The following is an 11,090-nucleotide window of genomic DNA, read 5'->3' as shown; positions in this document are numbered from 1 at the left end:
CTTCATCAACCTAAAATCTAGCCTATTTAAGATTTTAGATATAGTTGCAGTTTGAGGATGTAATGATTCAGAACTTAGAACTTGAGAATTTCAACTCATTCTGATTTTACTTAACAGATTTGATGGCTTTCTTCTACTGATTTTATAGTGGTCAAGGAATTTGGATCTGCATGTCCTAACATGTTGAATTGAAAAGAACATGTTGTTCTAAGAGAAATTCTGAGTCATTTTCCTCCATCTCCCTTGAGGTACTCACATGTGCGACAGCCGGGTGGGGTGGGGGTAGGGGTTAGATACATAAATAATAAAATCCTTCTAGTCTGTTATGGCTGAAGATAAGAAAACTGCTGCTGTATCCCTTCCTGCAGACAAGAAAACAATGAGGTTTTCAGCAAGTTATTTTCAACTTACCCAATACACTTCAAAATGATGTCAACAGCACATATTATGTTGCGATGTAATTAACCAGGTGTTGATTTGTCTCTAAGGACAAAATAGACTGTATTCGTTTTATGAACTGAGGGAGACTACAGTGTGGTGTTTGCAGTGATAAGAGGAGGGTACATCAACAGACTTAGACATCTCCTTTTCAGAGAAATAATTTTCTCCCGCACAAATGGGTGGCTGTACCCAGCTGATTTCACAGTCACGATGTGAAACTCATAGTACTCCTGTCAGGTCGATTCATCAAGTGATTTCTCTCTCATTAGAAAAAAAAAAAAATCATAACAAGTGGAGTTAAAGGCCAACCTTACAATACTGTCAAGTTGATCAGTTCTATGAAGCACCATTAGAGATCGTGATCAAAGGTGAACCACTTTTTCCTTAATCACAGTTGCTGACAGGTAGTCAACATAAATCTCATGTTGTTTTCACCCATAATTTAATTAAATCAGAGTACTTAAACAGAACGGTCGCCAGAATTTCCTAAAAAGTCTCATTCATCAATCTGTGTTACACGGTTAAGTCGATAACACTTTATTTAAAAAAAAAAAAATCATTACTCTTTTTATCCACATTCCACTCTACTCAGGAGTAAAATGTAGTTCAGTTGCACGTGTTTCTTAAATCTATTTTAATATGTAAATAGACATTCCCGAGGACTTCGAGAGGACAAAAACTGTTGTGCTCATTGATGCTTAAGCATTCCATCATATTAACTTTGAAACGCGTTGCTATTATACTACATTGAGATACACCGCATGTTTTCGCACGTGCTCGCTTGGCAAATTCAAATTTCAAATCCACAACGTACCAGCTGAGGGCGATACAACGGCACAACGGACAAAGTGCAGAAGGCAAGGGAAGGTAAGGAAATTTTAGCCGTTCAAAAATACTAGAGCTCTGTCTTAAATCATAAATATTTCCAAACAGCCTGGCTAATACTGTGCCTTTCGTAAACTGACACCACATGCATTGATCATTCCAAGTAATGCTTATTAAATCTAAAAACGAAAACATGCCACTTACCACATTTGCTTGTTAGCTAAAACTTGGTTTAGCATAACAAGGCCCCATGTAGCCTCGGATTTTCCTGTACAGGGTGGCCGAAAGGACAATAAGCTAGCTATGGTTTCCGCTTAATAGCACATAGTTTTGTCACAGCTGAGCTGCGTAATGCACATGCTATGCAAACGATGATTGATTTAACTCGTTTAAAAGTGAAAATACTTCACCAGCATACTGAATTGTGAAGTCATCTTGCTTTCGATAACTCATTTCAGTTTAAGCACTCAAATACTGCCAAGGTGCAGCCACGGGGAAAACAAATACAGCTGAGAAACACAGGCATCCATTCATCCATGTTTTCATTATTTTTTTCTTCTAGAGTAAAAGGTCTAGCTATACAAACTATTCTATTTTAAAGTTGTAATTGTCGTGGGATACTTTACAGTCAGTGAAAGGACTTTAATATTTAACATTAGCTTTAAACACAGTATAGACATCAAACAAAGTTTATATGAGGGAGTGCATTCGCTAACTTCAAAGCCAGAGTGCAGGGTAACGTTGCTCTTCTGTTGGCTCTTGTCGGAGGAGTGTATGTCTTCAGCAGCTCGCTGTCACGGTGTGGTAGCGTTTATCCAGTGTGCAGAATAATCTGTTAACTCTAGACAATGCCACTGTAAGCAAACGTGGGTTTTAACGTTCAGGCAGAGTGGGCAAAACTTGTTCCGTTCAATCCACATTTTCAGCAGTTGAAACAAAACAGGAGATAATGGCATGCAAACATTGTTGGTACTTGTTCAAAGATCGTCCACAATAGTCTGTGCAATTCCAAATGCTCAGATACGTCACCTGTCATTTGTCCGACTCTTAGATTATGGTAGTGATTAGACGGTTTGCCTTGTCAGTCAAAGGCGCTTTTATTACACAAGAGGAACTGCTTGCGCTGCACTGTTGGTGTATGAAGTAAGTAGGAACATGCCCGGACATGCACTGCACGAGCGGACAGCTCAGCAGTGAAATGGCTGTCTAGACGCATCTCCACCGCTAGGTGAGTCAGCTCGATGAGCGAGTCATGCTTCGACATGTCAGTTTCAGCCAACCCCGACGCTCTCCACCCTACCAACACATCACACAGTCTAGTGCTGCTAGTCCTGACATGTCTCGCCAAACGTATTTAACTCCGCGGCCGGCACGCAAGGGCTTCCTACTCGTCACCAGGCTGTTTCTCAGCACTTTATGTACAGGAGAGTGTACAGATGTATATATGATTTAGCTTTAGTATCTCTATTTATTTGGGTAAGTTTGTTGTTGTTCAGCAAGTGTATTTACAAGCCACTCCTTTCTTGGAATAACATGTATATATACATATAAAAAAACATAAAAATTTGCAACTAAGTTACTTTTTTTTCTCTTGACAGATATGGCAACAGAAAACTGTTTGAGCAGTTCATCGATCAGCGCAGCTGACAATGAGAAACTGGTGAGTAACCTGCTATTTTATGGAATAGAGGCAGAATATGTTGTCCAGTGGTAATTTCCATGTATTATTAGAGTAATTGACAGTTTGGTAATGTTTTACTGTTTTGTTTCAGGTAAGACCAAAAGTGCAATTACAAATCCTGTTACAACAGGCAGGTGCAGAAAAAGACATTTTCACCATGAAAGAGGTAGGAGGAATACATTTGCTGATTACAGTAATGGTTATCATCATCTGTTAATGTGTTATCTACATAATATTTATGTTTCTCTGTCCAGAAACTTTTAATATTCAAGTGTTAATATTTAAGTTATGCTTAGGTTCCTCTGTTTCACCACTGTCTGCTAGTAGGAAAAGTAGAACTATTTGATTGCCAGTATTCACTTGAGAATGGTGTTTTGTAGGTTGTCAAAACTATAGAACCTTTCCCCAGAAACCAAGGAACTACTTATACATGCATTCTGCATTGCTAAATTCTGATATGAGCTTCTTAACAATGACACTGGTTTGCGTTAGTCCTAGCTGTCAGCATTATATTTTAAGGCAATCCTTCTTCAAGCTGGTTAAAAATAATCCATTCTCTCAGCTTTCAGTTTCAGTGCCTCTCCCGATGTGTTTGGGTAGTCAAACTTAGTCCTAGACTGGTTGTCAAACCAGTCTGTGGATTGTGTGGGTGTTCACTTTGTTTACAGATAACAAGTTTGTAGTTATGACTATGCAGAACAGCTCTCACCAGGTTCAGGCGACACTGATCTGAGATCCATGCATATGTAATACTGAACATGTTTGAATACAATCAACTTACAGTCAGTGGGTGCTAAACCTGCAACAATTTCCTGGTTTGTGATGAGGAAGCATGAGTCACTTTAACCACAGCGCTTTAAATACAAGTACATTCTAAATATGTGACTCAGTGGAATGGGTTATGACCAGTGTGGGTCTATGGTTGTCACTGATTAGTATGTTCTCTCCAGACATGCACGCTATAGTAAAGCAAGAGTTTAAAATCACCATTACATATAATGCTTTAATATGTTTTGAAGAATGTTATGAAAACGTTATCAGGACTCATCAGTGATTCCAAGACTTGACCCTGAGCAGGCGAATTTTTAATGTATGAAAGTCTCTCACTACCTCAGGACAATCACAACTAAAACACTTTGGCAGGATAAGCAACTTAATGGCAATGCCATTAGAAGTGACAGAGAAACAGGGTAAGACAGCTGCTCTTCATCTCCCTTAAACATCTGAACAGATTTTATTGTTCTGTATTTGTCAGGTTATGTTCTATCTGGGGAAGTACATCATGCACAAAGAGCTCTACGATAAGAAACAGCAGCACATCGTCCATTGTCGAGATGACGCACTAGGGGCTGTGCTTGGGGTGGATAGCTTCTCTGTCAAAGAGCCACGGTAAACACTCCTCCCTAGATTTACACTTATGTTGTATGGCTCTGGCCCAAGGGACCTGTAACAGTTTTACTACTAATGACTCATGGGAATTCAGGGCAGTGGGGTTTTTTTTTTTGGCTGCACAGGTGGATCTAGGCTCTCCTCTTTGCTAATATCTCTGGCAAACTTTGCCATCATTTATTACTGGTGTTGCCTGGGCTGAGAGGAGCGAACATGTGTTTTTTTTTTTCTTTATGGTAGGGTTTAGTGTGTCTGACAATGCAGTTTCATGGAGTAGCCTTAACTAACCGATTAAACAGAACTGTGGAGTTGAAATGAAGCTCAATTTTATGTGTAATTTTTTTGTTTTTGTTTTTCAGTGCCCTGTTTGCAATGATCTCTAAAAACCTAGTTGCTGTGAAAAACCCAGGTATTTTTCAATAACAGTATACTCTGTCAGTTTATTAAAGTTATGTTAATATTGTTGTATAGATTCTGATTACTGAAGATGTATATAAACATGACTATATGAACATACATTGTACTAAGTCTCAGTATTACCAGTGGCACAAGCTATGACAGAATCTAGTAAAATACTGTTTCTCAAACATTTTGTGATGTTTTCTCTGTTGTCTTTTCTTCAGAGTCACAGTCTGTTTTCACTGAACCCCAGAGTCAGAGTCAGCCTGACAGAGGGCAAGAGGTAAGCACACTAGTCCAACATAAATGACCACATTCTTCAAGGCTGATTGTGTTTCTTTGGCTGAGTTAAGGCTATAGCTAAATATGTTTGTCAGTTCTCACTTGGTTCTTAATGCAGTTAAGCCAACGTTTAGTGGCCCTCGTTTACGAAATGAAGGTACGACAGAAAACTGGGCGTATGTTCATTTCTGCGCAAAGCTCGGCATTTAACAATATGGACATGAGCAAAGGCTACGATCAAATCTCACGTCAAATCTTAACCCGTATACGCAAGTTTGTGAGTCGTGGATTTGCGGTGCAGCATAGTGGTGAGTCTTAGAATTGTTATTAGACCATATATTCTGACATATATTCTTGTATGTATTACGCCCCTCCATGTCGTAAACTCTAGGGGTCAGGCCTCTAAACCGAGAATATTTAGGGGCGTGACATTTAAAGAATGATCGTTTTCAGCCACCACATTTATCAACGCCCGATCATTCTTACGCTGTAATTGGTGAGATACGAACGTTTCATGAATCACACATGAACCCTGTAATAAGATGATTTCTGCGCTCGGATCTGCACTTTTTTTCTACGTTAGATTGATAAATGAGGGCCAGTATGATTTCTAACAGGGGTGACAGATGTGTTAACTTGTCATGAAGGGAACAGGCAGCAGCAACCAAACTTGGCTCTAATTAACATGCACATTAAGTCAGCTATGCATGTGTAAATTGTGGAGTATGTACTTATTATAAAGGTGTGTTTGTGTGCCTGCATTCATTTTTATGATCAAGCTCACATCTGGTCTGTGATATTGAGAAAGTGCGGTTTATGTTGAGAGCACAATATCACATTATCATAAGCTCAGTGTAGGACTGAATGCAGTTCATCGTCCACAATCAATATGTCCTTGCTCTTAGGCATGTATGTGCTGAAGAACAGAACTGTCTGCTCTTAATTATTGGATGTCATACCTCTTCATGGCATGAATGCAGCCACAGAGTGGCAAAATCTTCATCATTCCCAAGTGGATCAGAAGTAGAAGAGAATAGAATATGTAATTAAGAGGTTTGGAAAGGATATAAAATGTTCATAAGTAGTGTTGAGTGTGTGTAAAAAATGTTTGTGTAGTGCCACACTCCAGAGAGTTGCCTCAGAGGTCTTGTTATTTCAGAGTGATTTGGTTCTATGTTGGTTGCTCCTCTCATTTCGGTGTTGTGCCTGACTGGGTTTTATGGTCCTATTGTTTTGGTTTATTGGTCTGATGCCCCCCTCTCTCTGTTCCAGGAGACAGTCTCTGACTCGCGTTCATCTACCTCAGGCCAGCGAAGGAGGAGACGGAGCAGTGACCCTGGTGAGGGAACCTTTCCACATCTCTCCATTCAAGTGACTGTTAAAACCAGTTAATGTTCAGTGTGGACTTGTTACTATCTACATACATGAGTAGTTTATCATTTAGATATGTCTGCAAATGCTCTTAATACGTAAGTTTTGCATATTGACGTATTTTCTGCAAATCGATGCTCTTAGGGAAGGATTCAAGGTTGCTCTGCTCTGTTTAGCTCACTACGATCGATGTTAGGGATTAGATGATTAAGTGATAGGTTGAGCTCAAGAGAAGTTAATCACTATCAGAATGATGTTCTTACAGTCTCTATTTCACAAAAGATGTAATTATCGGCACCATTAATACCCTTTAAAGATCACACTTGGTTGCTTCTGATATTTCCTTGTTAGAAAGAGCTCAGCTAAAATGAGTTGAAGACAGAAATCAGGTTTGGTTAAGGCGCTGTAGCCCACCCGTAGCCTGGAGCAAAGTCATCTGTAGACAAACATGTGGGACACCAGTGACTGCAGCCTTTATCTCTGTATAACCGCCCATTAGCTTTAAAGGACACCAGAGTCTGGAGGCTGTGGAGAATGCGTTCAGATGACTGCCTGCTTCAGTAGCTCATTTCACAGTACAGGATATCAACACAAAGAGAGTCTGTTTGCTAGACAGATGCACTATAGCGACAGCCTAAATTATTTATGCACACTATCAAAACTTGGTTATTGTTCTAAGCACTAGTACCTCTTGCCTGCAACCATAAGAATCCATATCCAGATGCATGGAATAAGAGAACATTATGCTTTGTGCAGGGTCATTGTGGGTAAAATTCTTGTGGGATAGAGAGACAAGGACTGATTTTAAACATTTAAGCACTCTTATCTCATGTGATCAAACTTCCAAATTGATGCCCTATGCAAAACATCCTGTTTAACTCTGGTACTACACATTATATTCTAGCAGACTTGTCAGCGGGAGAGGAGAGTTGTGAGCGCAGGAAAAGGCACAAATCGGACAGTTTCTCCCTGACATTTGATGACAGCCTATCGTGGTGTGTGATTGGAGGCCTTCACAGGGAACAAAGGAGCAGCGAGTCTTCGGATTCCCTCAGTAACACTGTGAGTGGACACACACACACTTAGTAGCACTGCAAGTAGATACATACATACATATAGACATACCCTCTGATTTTCAATCAGCAGTGAAGCTGAGCCTGATTTACAGTCAAGATTTCCATCTAGTCTAAATCACTGACCTGTGCCTCTCCTTTTCAACAGGAGGTAGGTATATCACACAGTGAGGACTCAGAGGAAGGCCAGGACTCAGACTCTGATAACTTCAGTGTGGAGTTCGAGGTGGAGTCTATTGATTCAGATGCCTACAGTGAGAACGATGAGGCTTCTTTGTCTGGAGATGATGAGGTTCCAGCTCATACTTCCTTTAATGGATTTGCAGTGAATATTGCAAAAAAAACCGAGGGCCCCAGTTCATACTTTCTCTTTCTGTAGGTTTATGAAGTCACTATCTTTGAAGCGGAGGATGAAGACTCATTTGATGAGGATACTGAGATAACAGAGGCAGTATGTATTTTCTTCTCTTGTCCTTGCCTGTAAACAAATTGGAGTTAAAGGTTTAATCCTCATTCTTTTGGATGCCTTGCTCCTCACTGTTTGCTGCTCGTATTTGTTGGGATAAAGCAAATAAAAAGGCCATCAACATTCATTTCTCTCACTGGCTTCAAACTGACCCTTTAAATTGTATGGTGGTTGTTTTATCAGGACTACTGGAAGTGCTCAGAGTGTGAGGAACTCAACCCTCCTCTCCCTCGTCACTGCAAACGCTGCTGGACACTGCGCTCTGATTGGCTCCCAGATACCCACACCAGCCCCACTTCTCCCACCAATGCCTCCACTGAAACCAAACCCTTACCATCCAAGCCCTCCTTCCCTGATACTGAGGAGGGTTTTGATGTCCCTGATAGTATACGCTCTCGTTCTCCCCCAGCCAAGGATGAGACCCCAGCCTCTCTGCCCATGTCAGACTCCCAGGACTCTGCTTGTTTATCTCAGCCCTCAACCTCCTCAGGGGCCAGTGGCAGTGCACTCTCTAGCCAGGAAGAGACCCCAGAACTGGAACGATTCAATAGCCTGGAGGCCTGTCTCCCAACCAGTTGCCTGGAGCCCTGTGTCATATGCCAGAGCCGGCCAAAAAATGGCTGCATAGTACATGGACGTACTGGCCACCTCATGGCGTGCTACACTTGTGCAAAGAAGCTGAAGAACCGCAACAAACTGTGCCCTGTTTGCCGTGAGCCCATCCAATCAGTGGTGCTGACATATGTCAGCTGAATTAGGCAGACATCCCCTTTGTCATTGCACCTTGACTTCTGTTCTAGCGCCGCCACAATACAGTACTTGCGTTAAATTAACGTTATTAATTAATGTAAATAGTTAATGTATTGATCGGAAATTCTTTATTTATTGCGTGTGTTGTGTTTTTGAGTGATTCCTCAGATGCTGGATTGTGTAATCACACAGCTGTTTGATTTAGGCTGATTTTCTTTACAGTTTGGGTATGTTTTGTTGCCTGTCTATTATTAAAGGAAAGGTGTACCAGTTTATTGTATTTTTTTTTTAACTGTTGAGTTTGTACTTTAAAAATAGCTCAATAGACAGGAGGTCGATGCACTCCATTGGCTGTTATAGCTCCAGTCTCAGTATACTAACAGTGGCATCTGTGCATAGAGCAGTGGGGTGTATCATTTAGCACAAGGCCTTTGCCCCTGAAATCATTATCCCAGTCATTTCTGTATATTGTGATTTGAGAAAGTAAACATCAGTATAGTAAATATTTTTAATCAAGTGAAAGAACTACAGAGGTGCAATTGTGCAATTTTCCACAAACGTTAAGTTCTCAGTACATACAAAATAAATTAAAACCTCTTGCAGCACCACTCTGCAGGTATGTTGCATGCTTTGTAAGTAAGATGAAGTTGACGCACATTTATAAAGAAAAGGCTTTAAGTACAGATTAAACAAGAAAAAAAGAAAGGTATAGCCATTGAAATGTATGAATGCATAATGTATACAGCAAACCCTCCTTATCCGCGGATTCGCTTTCCGTGGGTTCAGTTAATCGCGGTTAACCGCCGTTTGAAAATATTGTAGGAAAAATAACAGAAATAAACTTGAGTAGTGTGATAATCATGTCGCGCCGTCCTGCACGGGACGTGAATCATCTCGTTGTCCAGTGTATTCACGCTGTACACGCTACCCGCAGTTAGTCTCGTAGTACACGTCTAGGTGTGCAGATCAATTGTTGCGGTATTGCAGTGCTGTAGTGTTTAAATTACTTATTTTACTTAATATGGCCCCAAAGCGTAAAAGTATTGATGCTGACAATTCGGCTAAGCCAAAGAGAAAACACGAAGTGCTTCCGTTAAGTGAAAAGATGAAAATTCTCGATGCAGAAAGAAAAAAAACGTATGCTGCGGTTGCCAAAATGTAGGCCTACGGCAAGAACGAATCTTCTATCCGTGAAGTTATGAAAAAGGAGAAAGATATTCGCGGTAGTGTTGCTGTCGCACCTCAAATTGCTTAAGTCATAATTGTTCTATTTTATTATTAGTTATTGTTGTTAATCTCTTACTGTGCCTAATATATAAATTAAACTTTATCACAGGCATGTATGTATAGGGGGAAAAATAGTAGCCTGTATCTAGGGTTCGGTATTTTCCGCGGTTTCAGGCATCCACGGGGGTTTTGGAACGTATAACCCCGCGGATAACGGGGGACTACTGTATAACAGATTACTTTTAATTTAATGTTTGAGTTTGTTCTTAAAATACATATTTAAAGACTGTAAAGCTGTTACAATGTTGCAATACTATTTAGACCTCAGAAAGTTGATGATACTGAGTGAATAGATTATCCCACTTGATCTGCAGATTTTTTTCCTCTTCACTAAAATGTCTTTTGTTAGTTCACCTTTGCTTAACACTGTTTTAAGCTCTTGCCTTGGGTGCTAAAATGTGAAGCACCCACACATGCTGTTTTGCTGCATAAATTCAATTTCCTTCACCCTCACTCTCACATCAAGAATTATGCTTAGAATAATAAATCATGGTTCTAATGCTGATGCTTTATTTCTGCAGTCTGTTAAAAAAAAAAAAAAAAAAAAAAAAGTTGACACGCACTGAGTGTAAGTGTCAGGTCACAGCTATACGCTTTGTCAGCTGGCTTTTTCATTTGTTGACTTCTTTGCATTCATCACCTAGAGAACGCTTTTGTTACTAGGAGCCCACTTTTCATTAAATCTCAGGAAACATGTCCCAACTTGCTGTCTGTCTAGACCCCCTGATGCCAAGTTGGCAAACACACTCTCACTCACACACTCATTTCAGTTGTGTTTTCAAGTCCTTACTTCACCAGCAACTTAGCACTTTACAAACCAGAGCAGCTCTGTAATGAAGCATGTGGGAGGGAGCTTAATACGCTACATGTAGCAAAGCATCAGTGCTGTAACAAAGATGACATTCCTCTTGAACTGTGTAAACACATCAGGTGGTAGCAAATGGAGAATTCTAGATTGTGGTTCTAGTTTTTCCTTTCCATGCAGTTACTGAGAAGTAACAGATTTAGACTTGGTTTAAAATGTTGAATATGTCATTTTAAAGACCTCTGGGATAAATACTGGCAACTCTTACCGCTTAAGTTTTCATATTTCTCTCTTTTCTGAGAGGAATCTTCTCTAAATTGT

The 11,090-nt window shown here is 40.2% G+C and overlaps 1 protein-coding gene across 1 annotated transcript; it reads left to right on the top strand.

Moving 5' to 3' along the window:
* Positions 1–2,866: 2,866 nt before the first annotated feature.
* mdm2 (MDM2 proto-oncogene) lies at positions 2,867–9,135 on the top strand. Its single transcript, XM_030776855.1, has 10 exons — positions 2,867–2,926; positions 3,039–3,113; positions 4,203–4,336; positions 4,696–4,745; positions 4,960–5,018; positions 6,290–6,356; positions 7,293–7,450; positions 7,610–7,753; positions 7,841–7,912; positions 8,111–9,135. The coding sequence occupies exons 1-10, from the start codon at positions 2,867–2,869 to the stop codon at positions 8,678–8,680; spliced, it is 1,389 nt and encodes a 462-aa protein (XP_030632715.1). The 3' UTR covers positions 8,681–9,135.
* Positions 9,136–11,090: the final 1,955 nt, after the last annotated feature.

This window comes from Chanos chanos, chromosome 1, assembly GCF_902362185.1.
Source record: "Chanos chanos chromosome 1, fChaCha1.1, whole genome shotgun sequence".
In the NCBI taxonomy this organism is placed as follows: Eukaryota; Metazoa; Chordata; class Actinopteri; order Gonorynchiformes; family Chanidae; genus Chanos; species Chanos chanos.
This window is presented reverse-complemented; position numbering and strand designations above follow the sequence as displayed.

Excerpts from the sequence above, each read along its gene's own strand:
- mdm2 (XM_030776855.1), top strand. The coding sequence starts at position 2,867 with ATGGCAACAGAAAACTGTTTGAGCAGTTCATCGATCAGCGCAGCTGAC. Across the intron at positions 4,337-4,695 it reads TTCTCTGTCAAAGAGCCACG|TGCCCTGTTTGCAATGATCT; the intron begins GTAAACACTCCT and ends TTTGTTTTTCAG. Across the intron at positions 4,746-4,959 it reads AGTTGCTGTGAAAAACCCAG|AGTCACAGTCTGTTTTCACT; the intron begins GTATTTTTCAAT and ends TCTTTTCTTCAG.